The 19,704-nt window shown below is 44.0% G+C and overlaps 1 protein-coding gene across 7 annotated transcripts in view; it reads right to left on the bottom strand.

Moving 5' to 3' along the window:
- TAOK3 (TAO kinase 3) overlaps window positions 1-19,704 on the bottom strand; it is an 81,965-nt gene that overhangs the window by 12,582 nt on the left and 49,679 nt on the right. For 6 of the 7 annotated variants that reach the window (XM_084538721.1, XM_084538725.1, XM_084538722.1 and 3 more), the window contains 4 exons: window positions 18,586-18,667; window positions 12,308-12,475; window positions 9,220-9,426; window positions 2,819-2,953 (listed from right to left, as the gene is read on the bottom strand). In XM_084538721.1, the coding sequence (XP_084394847.1) occupies window positions 2,819-2,953; window positions 9,220-9,426; window positions 12,308-12,475; window positions 18,586-18,667 (592 nt within the window). The remainder of the gene's footprint in view (window positions 1-2,818; window positions 2,954-9,219; window positions 9,427-12,307; window positions 12,476-18,585; window positions 18,668-19,704) is intronic. The other variant, XM_084538727.1, reaches the window with a different exon arrangement.

The raw sequence follows: 19,704 nt of genomic DNA, 5'->3' as shown, positions 1-19,704 counted from the left end.
GAGCTATCACATAGGATTATTTATTTTTTTAGATAACATTTGAAAGAATAAATTCACACAGATGAATAGTCTGGATTTCTGGTTTCACACTAACTTTCAGACATGTTTAGGTCATCCTCCCCCTGTCAGCTACACGCCAGACCTTTTCTTCCCCCCAGGTACTGGAACAGGAAACAAGGGGGCAGGTGTGACAGTTTTCCCTTGGCCATAGCAGGACCAGCAACGTGCCACCCACTGACACCCTCCAGTCACCCAGAGGTAACTGAATGCACAGGGGTTAAAAAAAGAAGAGTGCGACAATCATGCCAGCACTTCAACCCCAAGGATGTATACTGGCATTCTTTGTGTTTGGGGGAAAAGGCTGAAATTTAGACTGTTTTCTAGATTTCCATTTTGGAAAATGCAGAGGTGAAAGATCATTAAAGAGAAAGCCCATCACAAAATTAACTGAAATTAACAGAAAATTAACTGAAATTAAAGTATTTTTCTTGTAAACAAACTGAAATTACTTCCCTACCCTGCAATCTCAGAACCTAAGGACACAGCAATGCCTCCTGTAACACCCAGGGGGTGTTTTGGGGAACTTCTCTCTTGTTGGGGAAGAGGATACGTACGCATGTGATGGGGAACAATGAAGTTTGTACGTGACACGCTGTGTGCTCTTCCCCAGGCCCAGTGGCTAACACAATGAGACAAGGGTTGGGACTTCCCCGTGTCCCAGAAGGTGCCATGCACGTACTGCTGCGCTGGTGTGAACTCTAAGCCTTATCAGAGCACGTTCCACAGAAAATCAGAAGCAGAAAAGTTCTCCAAAAAGCCCAGCATCTTCCTGGCCAGGTATCTTGTTAATCACTTGGTGATTGAAGCGGAGCAATTCAGGAAATCCAAGTGGCTAAGTAAGGCCTACACGGTCCCAGCCCCACAGGGGACTGCCATGGGACTGAAAAGTGACCCTGGGACATCCACTGCTTTCCCCAGAGCTCAGAGGACTGTGAAGACCTCGCTGTCCTTATCCTTGTGCCACCCTCTTTGACCAGCTCCCAAGGGGGCCTCACCGCACGATAACTTCACCCACCCAAGAAGCTCAGGGAGGACACGTCCGAGGAAGAGAAGAGCGATGGACTCTGCTGCCGAGGGCAGGACAGGAGGTGCAGCTTTCCATGGGGAGTAAGAGATCATGAGTATGTTTCACACTGACAATGATCTAGGAATCAATTTACATACATGTTTGGATGATGGGATTTCAGCCATTTATCATTTCGTCCTTCCAGCCAACTTAACAGTATCCTACTTTTATTTGTTGAGTGCAGGCAACAGTGCTGGTGTTGTGCTGTATGCACACGCACAAAAGAGAAAAAATGTGCAAGGCAGAGGGTCTCCAGGAGACCAGAAGACCTCTAACGTGCTCATTTCTAGGTCAATTCTGAAATCAGGGAGAGGAGGATCCTGAAATCGGGGAGAGGAGGATGGGGAGCAGGGGACTCAGCCCCAGGGAGCAGTCAGGCGGTGTTACACAGAAATACCCCTGCAGAAGGTGGAACTCAGATGCCCTGCCCCAAATCTCAGCCTGCAAAGTGTCTGGTGACAGGTCTGAACGCCTCAGCGTCATTTCAGGATTTCACAGCAGCAGCAACCACCATACGGGAAGGTATTTGGCTGCTGGCACTGCCGCTGCTTTTCTGCTCGGCTGGCAACCTTTAGCTGTGGTCACACACACGCCGCTGCCTCTTGCACGCGGAGAGATCGAGCAGATCTGTGCAGGGGGATCAAGAAATGGTGGTGGTGAAGGCAAAAAATAAAAAAAAAAATCAAAAAAAATCATTCAGCCAGGGCAGAGCAAGAAGGGGAGGGCTGCTGTTGTAATTTCGGGGCTGGTCCAGGATGATGTCATGGCAGCAGGCAAGCGGCACGGTGCTTCCTAACGCTCCCGTCCATGTGACCTCCAACGCCGGGGGGCCCGAATCTTTCACTGACATGTCTGCCCATCCATCTATCCATCTGTCCATCCATCCATCCACCCCGCTTCTCACCCCGCTCCCACGAGCGGGCCCCTCCGAAGGCTGCCGCCGGACGCAGCCGCGCGGGTGCCGGGGAGGCGGCGCGGCCGCCAACTCTGGCGGCACACACCCCTCTCGCTACTACAAAGGCATCCTACAGCAATCACATTTGCAATAGTACAAATCTGGATGGATTCAGCCCATCCCCCTCCTCTTTGTAAGCCCACAGCCCCGCCGTGAGCCCTCGGCTCTTGCAATCCCGCGATCCCGCCCGGGGATCAGCCTGCAAAGCGCAGTCACAGCACAGTTGCTTGAAATAAATGAATGAATGAATGGGAAAAATAATTAAAAAATAATAAAAAAAAATCGGCAGCAGCTCATCCTGGAAACAGCAATCTTATTGTTTCAAAACCCATATGCATCTGCATTTCCACAGCATTTAACCGTATTTCACACAAGCACATAGACACTCTTAATGCACATGCAAACAAGCACATTTGTTAATAGCAGCAGCCCTAACAAAGGAGATAGGTGGAAGAGGAAAAAAAAAAAAAAAATCTAAGACGATATTAGCTTCACCCACAAATGTGGCTTATTCCACATCGGCTGGAAAGATATGCAGTGTGAAAGCCCAGATATTACAGATACCCTACACCTTACATTTCACACACACGGCTAAAACATCATTCGGTGCAATATCTAGTTGCTATGCCAACAGATTAAAAAAAATTAAGAGAGAAAAAAATTTTTTCTTGACCCCTTCCCAGAGAGAGAGAGAGAAACAGAGAGACAGAGAGAGAGCAGGGGTGGGGGCTGCTTACCAAAGACGCTGATTTGATTGTGGCAAAGCGCTCTCGGTTCCGGTAGTGGAGGGCCTGATTCTGCACTGACTGGGTAGGCCGCACCTCAGGCCTGCGATCCCTGTGGCCCACCTCATCCCTTATAAATACATGATCCTGCAGAAATGGATAAAAACAAGGAGAAAGTCCAGCTGTGCTCTTTCCTCGGCGGCTGCCTGTCTCTCAGCCCTCTTTCTGCACAAGCACGGCTGTTTGAAATGCATAGTTTAGCTCTCTGCTAGCCCCTGCAGCTCCCACGGTACAAAATGAATAAGCAACACATTGCAGCTTCGGTTCGGCGTGTCAGCTGATCGCTAGCGGGATGCCTTCTGAATCCCTGGCAGATTTTTTTTTTTTTTTTTTTTTTTAAACCTCCAGTATTACATACGTGCGGAAAAAAAAAAGACTCAGAAGCACAAAGCAATGCAGAGCGACCGGGCTCCTCAGAAAGGTTGGCTTAAAGCACTGCAACCGAGTAATCCCTTGAAAAACGTGACTTCCATGTCTAGCAAAGCCGCCGCCGCTGCCTTTTAACACCAGAGCAACATTTTGCCTCATTCCCTTGGCAGCCCGGCTCCTCTGTCCCGGCAGCGGGACCGGCGTCCCGGCTCGCTCCCTGCCGCCGCGCAGGATCGCCGCCGCCACCACTCAGGGATCCTGCTTTCCAGTCATGATCCCGCACGCTTCTAGCACTTTCTCTCCACAGCCCACAAAGGATTTTTTTTTTTTTTTCCCTTTAAAGCAACAGCTCACGGGTTTCAGCACAAATGGTTTCTCATGCAGCCTTCCCCTGCTCGCTCGCTGGCAAAGGCGCGGCGAGCAGCGGCCGTGCTTCTGCCGAAGCGCCGCGGGCTGGGTGTGAGGACAGCAGAGCTCCTGGCGAGCCCACGGAGACCCCAACCAGCCACGCTCGTCAGAAGCACCATTGGGAACCTGCTAATTGAAGAGGTGGCCTCCAGAAGTCAGCACACCTGCAGACAGCTCCGACCACCGCCGGGTGCCTGCCGTGTCCCGTGACGGGAGCTGATGGCCACGCACCCACCGCAGGGCTCCTGGCACGGCTTCGTGGCTGCCCTCCTCGAGCTCCTGCTAACCACCACCAATTGTTCCTGAGTTTCATCAGGTCTGTGGCCGTCATGGACACAAACCAAAGGCTGTGGAAGTGAGGAACGCGTACGCTGAAGGCAAGCAGGAGAGGCCAAGCTTTGAGCCGAGCGCTGGCTATGGCAGCAGCGGATTGTGGGCCTGTGCAGAGGGTGTCTGCGGGCGAGCACGAGCACTTCACCACCCTGTCACCACTCCAGACATCGGCCAGGTCAGAAAGACCCAGGATAAGAAACCAGCCAACGCACACCAACACTTCCACCACCACACCGCTGTCACGCTGCCGCGCCTCTCCCGTTCCCGCTGCTCATTTCCCCTCTGCTGTTCTCAGCGTTTGGCTTTTTCTGGGTTGGACCCGTGCCAATTTAACTTTCAATATCATTTTCTCTTCTCCCGTCCTTCATTTCGAGCCCTTGTGTCCCAGGCTCCCCTTTGCCTTTGCAGGGCTGGGCCGGGCTGAGACTGTCCCGGCACCCCCGCAGCTACCCGCAGGAGCCCCAGCGTGCCCAATCGATTAAAAAGGACAGTCTGCCAAACAAGTAGTGGGCCTACACTGAGTGTAATAAAATGCTGCCGTTTCTTTTTTACATTTGTCATCCCTATGTTGGGCTTTTCATTGCCCAAGCAGGGGGCAGCAGTGTTACAGAAGGGCAATTACCGGTGGTGGGGCTGATCTTACGTTTTCCATCCGTGCACGTTCACGTGGCAAACAGGGTGCTCCCAGACTTGCACGCTTTCCCAAAAAGAGTCTTAGATTCTAACAGTTGCACCAAAAATCCTGATTAAACAGGTAAAATTCAGCAGCATCACTCAGATGACACACATGGGTCCATGGGAAGAGCACCACTCCCATGCCTTCTGTAGCTCCGCAGCACCCTCACCTATCCGGCCAAATACACAAAGCCCACGTATACAAACAAGGTTCCTAAGGTCTTCTAGAAACACCCCAGTCCTTCAATCACTTTCCTTCTCTCCGTTACCATACTAGGATGAATGTAAAATATTAAAAGCAGGCAAGAAGCAAACCACTCCTCAAACCAGCATGACTTGCCCAAGGTCAGCCCGTGGATGACAACCCAAATTCTGCTCTCCAGAGCCCCACCTTGGCTCCACCACACACCATCTTTTCATCCTCCTCACCTAACAGCAGGTTTTACAGTCCCTAGCACCAGAACATCATCTCAGGAACATCAACCTAATGCAGCAGCCATGCATTTTTAAGAGCAATGCTCACCGCCTGTTGTTAATGGTGTTTTCGTGTTATGCCACGGACGTTCTGAGCTGACTCCTTCCAGATAGCAGTAATCATTCTGATAATTTTCATTTATAAAGAAAGATGTAGCTTGTTCCAATAAATGCTAGGGGGGAAAGAGATAGTTCTGCAACAAAACTTCCTACATGAATAAAATACCTGCTTAGAAGGCAACTGAATGAGCAAGCCACAGAAGCAAACAAAACAACTCAGTAGGTAGATGGGAGTTGATTTTTTTCCTACTGATAAATCGATGAGAATTTTGCCTCAAATTTTAATCACAGCAAAACCGGGCAGACAGATCTATAAATCGTATTTCATAGTTCAGCACTGAACATTTGTTCAGCACATAGCAGCGTTGAACCTCTCGCATTAAGTGACCTAACAAAACACAGAGGAAGGAGTCCCATCGTCTTCCGTAACCAATTCACAACCTCCCCAACAGCCAACTGACCACACTGCACCAGCCTGAGGCAGAACCATCCAGTTTCACCTCGCCAGGAATATTCACTCGCGTGCTGCACCTCTGATGGTGCACACCAAATACCTTCATGAAGAGCAAGAGCAGCGCACAGAACTGCAGCAAACGCCCAACTTCTAAGAATTTAAAGGAAGCAGGGCGCCATTGTTCATGGTAAAACACCGGACTAAAACTCAATAATCTGCAGAGAGGTTGATGTATCAGGAGTCTTTCTAGAAAAGGCTTCATGACCTCCTTGACAGCTCCAGACAGTACGTAGGGTTTATTGCTGCCTGCGCACGCAAACCAAAACTCAAGCCTGTAAGTCATTACACCCAAATATCCTTTACATCTCCTAGAACCACCACCTTTCCCAAGTATGAATCATGACTCCTGACACGTAGGAGAGCTCCCATCGAAGAGCAGGGCAGAGGCAGCAGGAAGGCTGTGTGCTGACCGCGGCAGCAGTAGGCACCGGCGTGCACAGGGTAATTCAGTGGACTTGTGAAGTCACTCAAGTTCCAACAGATCTTAGAGAAGTCCGTATTTATTACGGGCATTGGGCAGTTTGTGAGCATCCTCTTTTCATGCCTTTTGTTATAAACTAGATTTTAATCAGAGGATTCCCCTGGCAATGTTTTTGTTCCCAAAGTTTCATCTTTAAGAGGTAAGGACCAGCAACAAGTCTGTACAGCAGAGCTGAACAAAACAATACCATACTGGCTTGTTGCTTTGATTAAATGAGACTTTTTTATTTTTTCCCCTTACTACTATAAAGTCTCATGAAAATAAAGTAATCCCACACGGGAGCATTCCAAGTCCTACTGCTTGCCGTATTTGTTTCGGACAGCAGAACAGCGTTCCTGGAAGCCACTCGGGCTGACTCTTCACACCAGGCAGCGGCCTGAAGCACTGAAGGTTGGGAATTGTGTTTTGCACGTCCCCACAGACTTGTTCATCCTGAATTTTACAGTTGCACACAACGCTCTGGGGCCGTGGTGCAAAGAAATCAAAAGGTCTCTGACACTTGGAGCTCTGAGTCTTAAAAAATGCGAAGAGTTCAGGCAATTTAGCCATCCTGGTCATTTGCACAGTCTGGTACATCTGGAGGTTGTTAATTAACACATTTGTGGAATACCATAATTTTACACAACACTCTGATTTGACCTGTGTCAAAACAATCTAGTAGATGACCCCGTGTCCACATAACGCAGACAGCTGGCTAATTATGTTCATCTGTATTTTCTTTTTAGCCTTTAAAGGCTGATGAAATGCAAAACAGCAGCTAAATTTAAACTTGAACCCCCAGGTTCTTTTACTTTTGTTTGTGATTAGGCTCCAGAGTATTACCAAGCTCCCTACTTCTCACCTCGTAGTACAAAACCAGGTTGTGTGGATTAACTTGATCAGTTTACAGAAACACAGTTAAAGCAAGCACAAATTGAACTTTTTTTTTTTTTCAGAATAAAGAACTATAACTTGAAAATAGAATGAATGTATGTATACATAAATCCCCTGAAATGTCCTGTTCCAACTTTATTCTTTTCATGTATATATTAATATATATTATATATATATTTTGTTTAAGATTGTATTGCCCCAAGTAACAGAGAATTTTAAGAAGGCGTATGTTAAAACTGTATTTTCAGAGTGGTATATGTCCTGCTATGCATATTCTAAATGCATATGTACAGCAAAAGGTAGTGTGCAAGAGTTATCAGTGCAGATCTGGCTCTTGTGCTTCCTAAAATACTTCAAAACACCCGCTTTAAGTGACCTCTATGTAAGCTCTTTTACCCTACCTCCCTTAAAAGTGTGGAAGATCTCCCATTCTTCCAAACAAGCAATAAAAACATTCACGTGGTGTCATAATTATGCTTTTTCACAGTGCAAGTGTATGTATGTATGTATGGTGTGCAACCACAGGGTAATGTGAGTATATGCTCCCTGCCCACACGTACCTGTAAGCAGAGGCAACTAACACTTCCCTCTGTCCATAACTTAAATATGACACCATACATAAATTGTGAGCTGGGGAGTTTTTAAAAGGAGCCTAACTGAACTGAGCATTGTTCTCAGCTGAATGTCTTCATCTTACAGAACGTCGCAGTTATTACAATGCTAAGAGGATTGAATTCATAACCTCAGAAGTCTTCCTGTATTTGTACTTTACAAGTGCCATACAATCAGTACAAAGTGAAATGGTATTCTTAAGGCAAGCAGCAACTCTACTTCTTTCACAAATGCAATTTAGGTCTGGCAGGAGTGGCTCACATTTTGTCTTCATCAACTGTAACGACACCGATCCATCAGTAATATTATAATGTACCATTGTGTAAATCAATCTCTCCGACTTCTATTTTAATGCATACATAACTACCTGGCAATGTGAAATCAAAATAAACGTTCTCGAAACCTACACAAAATGAGAAACAAGCTCCAACTACAATCACCAGCACGTAAGATGAGTCATGCCACTCTTCATTCTGATGGTTCCTTGGACTGGCCTTTTGTCCCTATTTTTTTCCAAAAAGGTCTCTCTTTAAAGGTGCTACTGAAAACATATTTGAAAAAAAAAAAAAGTAACCTACTGAAATTTATGCATCTTATCTTCCCATATCTTTAAATATATACAGCAATCTTTTGTTGGAGACAAAATGACTTGAGAGGTCCCTTCTATAAATACTTCAATATTCAGTTACATAAATAGTGTATTTCAGGAGACAAAAATGCTTACAAATATTTAGTTAGTTAAAACCAGGCTTGTCGCAACCTTACAAATGTGAAACTCATACTTTTATTGCTGCTGTAATGTTTTAGCTCTTCTGGCAAAAAGCACATGTACACATTGAAGCTCTTTGCAAATGCAATCACACAAAGCCTACGCTTTACTGCCCACTAGTAAATGACACTGCTAAGGCCAAGCCAAAACTATTTCACTCAAACAATCCCACAGATTAGATGCTGACTTAGAGGTAGACAACTTCAGTTTGCTATCTAGCACCAAGAAAACAAAATGGCAACAGATCACAGCATGCAGCGCAAGAGCAGAGAAGCAGTGAGTAGTATTTAACTGGAGACGTACCTCGTGGGAAGGGTCCAAAGTTCTGCACACTTCCACTTCTCATGAGGGAAATCCAAGTGCAAGCAGATTTTAATCATACACTGTGACTGGTAAACAGTTAGCTTTGCTGTGACCACTTGTCACCGTGCTACACAGTACAGCACACTCATTCACAAGGAAACAAGGACTGAAGACACGAGCAGAGGTGAAGGAGTGCACATGCGGGGCAGGTGAGGAGGCATGCAGTAAGTCTGCGTGGACCCTGCCTAGACACAGACAGCGCTACCCTTCCTTAGCCATCTCTGTATTTTCAGAGATCACCTGAACGCAGCTCAGCCGTTAAAATTAAAAAACACAGAACTTGACTCTGGCAAGCCCATCACCAGCTCCTGCTCTCAGCAAACGGCTCAGCACAAGACCACAGCACGCCGCTCGCTGGGCCCTATGCAGCACGAGCGACAGCAGGGAGGGCAGGAAGCTTTGGAGAGCACCAGAGGACATACCTTCTTATGAACAACGGAGGAAGTGGAATTAATTGTGCTCTCGTCACTATGCATCATGACCAGTTCAGGGCTGCTCTCATCCAGGACCTCCTGCATGCTGCTCACACTGCTGCTCTGACTGCCTGTGCTCACGGACATGCTCGGGATGGAGTGGTTGCTGCCCAGACTGTCCATCTTCCTACTCAGGTTTGATCCATGCTCACTGTCCTATAAAACAAGGGGCATGGGTTACGGATACCGCAGGAGGTCACCTGCCCAGCGGGGTGACTGCGGTGCCCAAGGTTTTCTTTAAAGGCAACTCGGCAGAGTTAAAGGGGTTTTACTCAGTATTTTGGCAACTACGTTTCTTGAGGCTGCCTGAGTTATGCAGCATTCCACAGGGGGCAGCGAGCTTTTGCCTCCTCCCCTGCAATCCTCATAAATCAGACATCAGGACAGTTTTTTGCACATATCAGTAAGTCTGGGCATGGCTCTGGCTTGAACAGGACGCATCCAGGAATACTGGATGGGTGGTGAAAGGAGTCTCATAAATGTGAAAGGAACAATCTTTGAAGTTTGTGTTAAAACCATGTTCCGAGTTTATATATGCTACAACACATTTTGTGAGTCAGAAGATGAACCCATTCGTTCATGACTCGGTAGCTATCTCAGGTATATCATGGGCGCAGAGGTTTTAACCTCCTTGTCCCAAGCAGTCAGCAGTGACATTCTTTCAAGCTAAAACCAACATGCTATATTTGTGTTTTCAGCCAAGATAAATTCTTATGTAATCTTCATTCACCTTTAAACAGCTGACTCAGAAGAGCCTGCATTATTACAGCGATTAAAGTTATTGTAATCTGCTTAGACATACCTAAGTAATTGTTCCTCACATAGGACACGTTTTTCTTCTACAGACAAATATCAGAAGTTAGCATCTTTTTTTTTTTTTTTTTTTTTTTCTTTTGCTTGTATACTCATACCAGCTCAATAATCCCTGAGTATGAGCTTAATCTGGACTGACCTGAGAACATACAGAGTCCCCAGTAATAAACTAACAGGACTGAAGATGCTTGCAGTGAGTTCAGTGAGGACTGAGAGCTCTGAGCAGCCTTCAGCTCCTGCTCTGAAATAGCCTCGGCTCACCAAAATGAATGGCTTGCTACTGCACTCAGTTCCTCCTGGCCTCCGAAGTGAGCTTGGGGAGAATTACATTTCAAATCAATTAACAGGATACTCATTTGGTTGGAAACTGAAAGAAAGATAAACTTGACAGACTTGACAGATATGTATTTGATTGTCTGATTATTTTTAAGCAATTAGCAGATCATTCAGAGCCTGTGTAAAAGCACTTAAACTCCAAAATACAAAAGAATACTGTTTGACAGAAAACATATACACAGGAGAATGAAAACATTTCCAGGATGCTTATATAAAGCTGTAGAAGAAATAACTACCAGGCATCTCAGATGAGAATGTGACTATGTAACTAATAAACACATATGCACAAAAGGGCAGAGAAGAAGATTGCACACGCAACCTTAATGTTGACTTCCTGGCTTAAATACTTTCCAAATGATCTTTAGTTTCTTTCAAGAGCTCTGAGGAAAGCATTAGTATTATTTTTAGTGTTAAAAATAAGGATTTGTAATGTCCCTTACACTAAGGTAGAAAGAGAAACTGGCTGGTGGCATTTACAGCTTCTGTTAACCATTAGTAACTGAAGCGAGTGCTGTGTTTGACTTTCAGCATCAAGTAAGCAATGTACACACGAGCAATACAACCTCTTCTTGTGGTATGCAAGCTCAGGGGTAAATCCCAGTGCAGGGCATGCTGTGCACATGCAGAGTGTGAGCTTTATTAGTGTTAATTCCTGGACATACATTTTTCCCCCCTTTTTAGGGGGTGGGGACAGGAAGAACAGAGGAAGATGCATCTCAGAGTCAACTGCTACCACACCTTGGCTGTTAAGCTTGGATCTGCTGAGTTGTTAAGTGTGAAGCTCACTTCCTTGTGCTTCCTGCTCTGTCACTCTCCCAGCAGTTTGTCACACACAGGTGGACACAGCTTGAAGCTTCCAGTGCAAAAATCTGACACCCCCGCTCTCCCTCCCCCAGATAAATAACCTAAAGATTTAAAGTTGCCTAGCTGGAGGGTCAGAACAGCTGCACTTTGTAGCTTTAACCACAGTGGTTGCTGTTCTTGCTGCTTTTGTGCATCTTCCCCACGGTGAAGGGCAGTATTAAGCACCAGTCTCTTCTTCCTGTGTGCTCTCCTGACACCCAGGCTTGCCCATTTCTTAAACCAACGCTGTAGCCCAGCCTTACAAGAATATCTGACATACACAAGCCTCAAAGCCAAGTCCCCAAAATATACACTAAACTTGGGCATCCCACTGCACGTGATCTTGCTGTAATACAGCAAAAAGGAATAAAAACATCAATTTGTCTGTGATTTTTTTTGTGGTTGAGAACCAGGCATGGATTTATTTATCCAATGTGCCCGCACCAAATGACATAAATTTCCATCTAATCTCATCAATTAAAAAATGACTGTTTTTCTTCTCTGAGCCACAGTTAGTGTCAATTATCATACACTGATTAAGTGGGTTGTTTATTACAAGATTTAAATTGCAGCTGAGTTTTATATCTTTAATATAAAAGCAAAAAAGATTAAAAATTAAAAAAACAAGTCTTACTAATTTGGTGATTTACTTTTCAGCTCACGATAACTATACTATAAAGTAATGGACCTATGTTAATTTAAAAAATATATATCAGCATTAATCAACTGCTCTTGGTTGTGCTTATAAGACTGGAAACCTTGGACCATCACTAGGACCTCCTTCATAGAGGCTGTGAGTTATTTTTCATCGTAGAGAATCTCCCTTAAAATGATTTTCTTCCCAAAAGTTTTCAGAAGAAAGGCAACCATTTGAAAAAATGAAGTTTTAAAGTTGCCAATAAATGCACGTCTACCACTGAGTAATGGCTGCTAATGCTCTGCATCCATACCTGGCCGTGTTTGTTCTGCCCCTTAACGACAGCAGCATCTCACTTTTCCTAACATGATTTAGAACAGCGCAAATGGGGCAACAAAATAAAAGTACCTCCTCCTCCTCTTGAGACTCGGTCAGTGGGCCATTCCGTGTCTCTTGGAAAAGGATTTTCTTCATTTTCCGGTACTGAAGGTTATCCAGTTCACGTACTGCATCTTTTGTCCTTTGTATGAGGTCTATTAGTACCCTTGGTGGTCGGTCTCGGCGAACAAAATCATGCTATAATCAAGGAAATAAAACACACGGTCTCAGACATGACACTAGCATGTTTCATGTGAAAACAAGGGCACAGGAGCTTCTCCCTCCCAAGAGGGGCATGAGACACCATGAGTTCACATTCAGTAGTTAGTAATACCTGTTATGAAAGCCTCAGCACTGATTACCCGTACCGTACTCATCACTGTATCAAACAACCAAACGGATCGTGCCATGCCCTTTGAGTTTTGAAGCGTAGGCTGCAAAGCGCTTTGTTGGGAAGTCAGAGGAACTGCTTCAGCACAGAGCACAATCAAATGCAGAGTACAGAGAAAGGAGCAAAAATCACTCTGCGACTCGAAACTCATGTGCACATACACATCAGTGGCAGGAGAAGCAGGGTGGTGGGCAGAGAGGTCCTTTGAAAGCTCTCCGCCCTGACTCCCTGATTCACTTTTTGGACTGAGGTCAGGTTTTCTGGGCTCTCCGAGCATCAGAGCTGATTTGTTCCTTCCCCAGCCCCTTCACTTTAAGTGTACAAGGAACAAGACACTGCCACTTTAAACCCTGCAAATGCACAGGACTTAAAAATGAACAAAATGCATAAAGGATGAAGATTAATCAATCCTGATTATGGAAGATTACCTGCCTAAGCTTCATGCAAAGATCTGCCCTGCATCTGACCTATTCCAACTCCAAACCAGTAAGACGACTGCAAGGCTTGTTTATTATTGAAGAGTTTAAGAAAAAAAAAAAATCCAGTTCTTACTAATCCCTAAGGATGTACAAGAAGCACAGGTTTTAAGTGCAGACTTAACAGTAAGTTGTTCAATGGAACTTAAGTATGTGATGCAATGCTCTGCTCTGACTTATCAGCCATGTCCTCCTGCGCTGTACAACTGGCGATGGAGCCTGAAAGCCCTGCAGCTTCCTGATTCAACCTCTGAGTACGTGAACGATCTGAGCATACACTTGCCAATATTCTGCATGGGATCACTGCGTTAGCGTACGCTGCTTAATATACACCACAGGAGATAGCTTTAAAGCACAAACACCGTGTGTGCGTTTCTAGATAGGTGAATAATGAAAGATGGGAATAGGAAATAAAGTTTTCCACCCCGCACTGTGAATGGCAGGATGGCCTTTTGTTAGTGAGCTAAACAGTTGGGCCCCCGCTGCAAAGAAGGTCTCAGGAGGATCAGGTCTGCCTGCCTGGCCTCAGTTCATGAACTCGGGGCAACACACCTCTCCCTGGATCTGATGGCACCCCTCAAACTCAAGCACTAATACAGCCACCTGTAGCTGTAGTAACAGACACAACAGACCCAGCCCTTCTCAAAACACAAGTCTTGCGTACAAGGAAGTTGACAACATCATCATTTAATGATTTCTAAATAAGCATAGGAATAATCATGCCGCAGGCTTATTCCTTGTTTTTAATTGAATTCAAATTATTGTGCATTTCAGTTTTGTTAAGGGAGCAAGCTACTCACTTCAGTATCCATTTCTTTGCTAGCAGCGATGGCGTTTATTTTTGAATTATAACTAAAAATACCACATTATTTCACACAGAAGCCAAATGATTCATTTCTGCTCCTTACAGATCCCCACCATTTATTTCTCTGTAAACAGCAGCAAACAATCTGCAGCTTATTTATGATTAGAAAAAAGGCAACCATTTTTATCTCATCGTAGATAACAGGTATTTTTTAGAAAGCAGTAATGCATTTGGAACAATGATCCTGAACTTAACTCCATCCTACCTATCCAGTGTATACTCATTTAGGCATACTCTTCAACACTGCAAATACTCCTTTCATTAAGTGACAAGCTACGTGCTTCATATTTAAGCTCCCCACATATTAGAATGTGACCACATGGGAACTATAAGGCAGATGCATAAAAATATAAACAAAAGTCTTGTATGACGAGAACACGATTCTAAATGCTTATCCACATGAAATAACTGAACTACATACATAAGATGTAGTCACTGCTCTGCTAGGTACTGCAAAAACTGGTAAGAAATGATGGCTGATAGGACTTAATTTGTATGCTTTCTTCAAATTATAAGAAAAAAACAGACTCAAAAAGAAGTGGTTAACCTAAAGGCAAGCAGTAAGTTGGCTGGAAGACGAACCAACAGAACCAAGTCTCCTGGGAATATCACACAAGCTGAGAAAAATAAGAAAATAAGTGTTTAAAGAAAATTTTGTAATTTAATTTTGAAAGTGAAAATATTATTGAGATAGGTTTGGTTTGTTTTCATCCAGGATAGTAAACTGAAACTGAAAACATCCTCTAACACCTCCTAAAATTCAGTTCCCTTTAAAAAATGTGGCCACAAAAATTTCTCTCTATCCCTGTTTATTACATGCAAGTAAAAAAAATCCCTAAAAGAAAAAAGATCATGAATCTTATAATCTGACAAGCTTTAGGGAGGAGATGTTTCCTGCGGGAGGGAACATCTGGGGCACTGCTCTGAAAGTCTAAAACCAAACAAAAAGACTGAATATACATAATTTAAGAATGACATCTCAGCTCCAATTGTTTGTGCAGACTCCAACCTAAGGTACTCCTGAAATCATATCCTTCAATGAACTTACACTATTCCTAGAGAGCAGAAAGACTGCCAATCCACATGAATGAATCATTCTGAAACCCACAACATAAACCTATTAGCTGGTCAAAGGATTGTCGGGGTGCTGCAAGCAGAACCGGAGAACAAAACGCTGGTTATGTGCCACAGCACAAATGGATCACAGGAAAAATATACCGGGCGCTGAAGAGAAAGTAAAAACAAGCTCGTTTGTCAGGCTTTACCTGGAAAGTGAAGGCATGAGGGTTAAATATTCTATATGGTCCAGGCTTAAAGCAAAGACAGAAGCGAGTGCAAAGCCAGCTATTCAGTAAAGAGTGCATGATTTCGATTTCTCACTTCAAGAACCAAGAGATTCAGAAACATCCATGAGAACGCATTTTACTGAGCTGAAAAAGCAACAAGAGAAGCCATAAAACAAAGGCTGAATGGTAGCCTTAGAACAAAAATCAGCATGAAAAGGCTGGCAGGTAGACACAGAGCAGCAATCTAACCTACTGTGGAAATTAAGCAAAACACCCTACGGAGCTAACAATTCCTCTGCTCAAATATTTAAGGAAAAACCGAGTCCTGTTTACCTGGTGTGAAACAGCAGCATGCCATGCAATTCTCACCAGCAGCTATGTACGGCAACCAGAGGAATAGCAGGGCCACTAATCAATTTTATAGAAAGGAGATACTTAAAAATGAAAAATAAAAAAAAGCCTGATGGAGAAGGGGCTGGACAGGATTTCACACATCCCTACTTTGTAAAGAAAGGTTGCTCTTAAATTTTCCAAAGACAAAGCCCTGGGAATTATAAACAGTTCCTGTACTTCTCAGGTAAACTGAATGCTGATGACTTGAGAAAATGGAACTGATTTAGGGTTCGCTGACAAGATTCTGTCAAACTCAGGACACATCAGTTCCAACATGGGTCCCCCTCCTACGTGCTCATGGCTATTATGAACCTGCACGAGGCACTTTCCAAAATGATGGTTATTTCCAAAACTAGCTCTAATTAATTGGGTTCGGTATGGAGACTGCTGAAGGGACATAAACAACTTTTTGGTAGTTGATAACTTAACCCAGGCCTATTCTGTTAGTGCTAGTTTTAACTTCTAAGCATGATGCATGAATATGGAAAAAGAGCAAACATTAGAAGACATTAATTAATCAAGAGCAATTACTCAAAGCCCATCTAGGACAAAAAAAAAAAAAAAAAAAGGTTGGAAAATGGGATCAGAACCAGATAGAAACACAGCACTGCCTGACTAGAGAAGCTGAAAAATGTAATGGCTGGAAATACACTAAAAAATACATGCAAAGTTTGCTTGCTAAGTAATAATCTACAGGTGGCACTAACCAGTAAACTTGTCAAGACCTCTGAACAAGACAGCAGCCAGAAGAATGAAGCAGCCCAAACCCCACTGCTGTGGCAGTGCCAAGCACAGCCTACGTAACCATACCTGCAGTAACACACTCAGATAGCACATTAGCCAAAAATGCCTGTCCAGCCAGCTGAACTCTGGACAGAAATTAACCCAAAACCAGGATCAGACAGGCACAAAGGAATAATTTACAAGACTAGAGCAAAAAGGAAAGAGCTGAACTGAGAGCAGGCGGAAAGATCCCCATCCCTGGAGGTGCCCAAGGCCAGGCTGGGTGGGGCTCTGAGCAACCTGGTCTGGTGGGAGGTGTCCCTGACATGGCAGGGGGGTGGAATTAATGCTCTTTTATGCTCCTTTCAACTCAAACCATTCTATGATTGTGAACAGATTTGAAAGGTATGAACAGATCAGAATTAATCATGCTGACATTACTAGAAAAAAAAAAGTTTATGATAACCTTCCTGAACTCCTTCTGCATCGTGCAAAAAAGGACGCTGAAAAAGGACGAAACAGGACAGCTCAGAGCAACCCACAGCAATCCCGGCCTGGCCAGGACATAACCTAGGTCACTCAGGCTCTTTCCATCCCTAATACCCCTGTTTCTTTAACTAATCGGCCGCTATCTGTAAAACTTCATTAAGAGCCTAATCCTCTCATCATGTGGAGTATAATTCTCAAAGTACTTCCAGCTCTGCAGTAGCTTTGCTATTGCCTGTGCATCTTATGAAGCCTGGTTAAGTCTTGAGTTTGAGTAGCAATTAAAATGGCTTTTCAGATTTTCTGTCGCGTCCACAGAGAAGGTCTGTAGCAAAATACAAGCCTTAAATCTTCACTGAAATTGCATGTAAGCTTGGCAACAAATATTGCCTGTTGCACAACAGAAAAAAATAACATTTTTCTCTGTTGGAGAAGATAAAGAGAAAAATGAAGGCACATCAGGAAGTTAACAGTTACGGTACTTTACACAAAATCATGTAAATGCCCCCAAAAGGTCATTTTTAGTTTCTTCCCTCATCTCTTCCCGGCTCTTTCAAAGGCCACAGAGTGCAGCATGGTCACAACTCAGGGCATCCTACTGACCCCATGGCATAGCAGAGAGACTGGTGGAAGTTCCCTTTTCTGCAAAGAGCTCAGAAGCTTGCTCCTAAGGCTCGCTTACACAGAAAATTATGGTTTGGTATTCACATCTGCAGCCCAGATTTAACTGATCCAGCACTGGACCTGTCTGTCTTTGATCATACTTTCAGTTAAGGGATGTGCAGCTTTGTCTTGAAGGAAGAAAATTAAAAATAATTAAATATATCAAGATGACATCTTTCTACTCCCCTGCTGGCAGCCTCCTCCTTCAGCTGAAGGACCTGTCGCTCTCTCTACTGGCTCATGGGGCTTGCATGTTCTCTAGCACAAAAGGAACCTCTGCCAAGCTCTGGGGTGTACAGGGAGCAGGGTGCTGGGCTGCTTCCTCAAGAAACCCCTCACTCAGCAGTATAAGCATTTAACTACACAGACTGCCTCTACTTTTCTCCAGCAGTTTGACTCTTGAGCATCATGTTATAAAGGGAATTGCAACCGCTTCCTGATTTTACCTGTAACCTTAAATAGCCTAAAATACTCCAGTACTTCTAGTAAGGCCACCACGCTTTCAAACTTGAGCCTAAAGGCCAGAAAGTTCTTCAGGAAACAAAGAGTGTGACTCTTCTGCCTTAGCAGCCTTAGAAGATGTTTGATGGGATATCTTAGAAAGGTGCATGCAGAGAAAAGGCAACCAATTCCCAGCCTTAGAGACGTACAGGAATCCAGCCTTGCACTACCAAAAAGTACAAGGCTTCTGCCAATTTTTCAGCTCACAGAGAAGAAATTTGTTCAATAAACTGTGTAAAATGCAGCCTTATTCCAGCACATATAAAGAGAATTCCAAATTCAGATCGTGGTAAGCAGTACTGTGGTGGCCAGTAACAACACGCATCTGAACACATGCAGTTATTAGTTCCTTTAAAACCTCAACAGTACTTTAAAAAAAGACCCCCCCAAAACTACTGATACAGACAAGAGAAAAAGCAACAGTGTTTTGAAAAAGGGAAAATACTCATTCACCACCACTAGAATTACTTTGGGGTAGGCAAACACATTTTTCCCAAATTTCCAAAAGAGATTTGAAAATTTACCCGTAATAGATCTGTTGATGATGGCCTTTCCTGAGGTATTTTCTGTAAGCAGTAATCAACAAATCCCCTAAAGGAGTCTGACCTGTAAATTAAAGAAGAAAAAAAAAAGGTTTAAATTAAAAATAAGCTTAGTATCTGAAATATACACAAACTTACTAGCAAAGAGCAAAAGAAAAACCCTGACTAATTTGTTCTCAAGTACTAGGGCACAACAGTTAACTGACTTCTCTAAATTCTGAGTAAGCTGATCTCACCAGTTCTTTCAGCAGTAAATACGGACATGGCAGTTATCCGCAGCCGCAAAATGAAAGCCAAACAAGAACTCTGTGTACCAGCCAGAGTTTTCAATTTTATTTCAGCTACTTAAAATTAGATGACAATGAAATTCACAGCAACTCCAGAAATGTGCTTGCTAAGTTAGCTGATGAAATGACTCCCTGCTCTCTAGATGCTTCCCACCATTTGCAACGCTGACTCAGGAAAGCATCTTGGTACATGGTTAAGTTCAAAGACACTTTAGGCTTCACAACCTGAAAGAAAACTAATCTCCCAGATGCTCATCATCTCAAAAGCAGCATAAAAGGCACCTTGCTTGCTCCTTGTGCTCTCCAAGTCACAGACAGCAAACAGGTGACTATAAACAAACTGCCTGCAATCAAGAATACTGATTCTTGTACTGTATTCCCAAGCTGCTTCTACTCTGCATTGCAAATTCTGCACAGAATGATCTGAGTAAAGGTGTGGAGATATGAGAGCAATTTCTTTGAATCTTGAAAAATGGACAAAAGAAAGACGATGCAATAAGGAAGTTGATGTGGAGTGGGTTTGATAAAATGATCAGCAATGAAATAATTATGCTACTTAAATGCCTAATGGGGGAATTTCCCACCTCTCCAGGAGCTGTTGTTTCAAGCCATCTGCAGACTCTACTAAGCATCGCTCGATGGCTACATTCCACCCTTGAGTACAAAGAGCAGGACATGGAGTAATGCCTTTGCTCCCAAAGAATAACAAAATATTCTTGTATCAAAGCTTAGATTCTGGAACAAGAGCTCATAGTATGGGGAGTATTTACTGGCTACAGAGCTCTGATGACTTTTGAAGTCCCTCACTGAAAAA

Source organism: Aythya ferina (assembly GCF_964211825.1).
Source record: "Aythya ferina genome assembly, chromosome: 17".
NCBI lineage: Eukaryota > Metazoa > Chordata > Aves > Anseriformes > Anatidae > Aythya > Aythya ferina.
The sequence above is the reverse complement of the archived record's forward strand: the minus strand, read 5'-3'. Positions and strand labels throughout refer to the sequence as shown.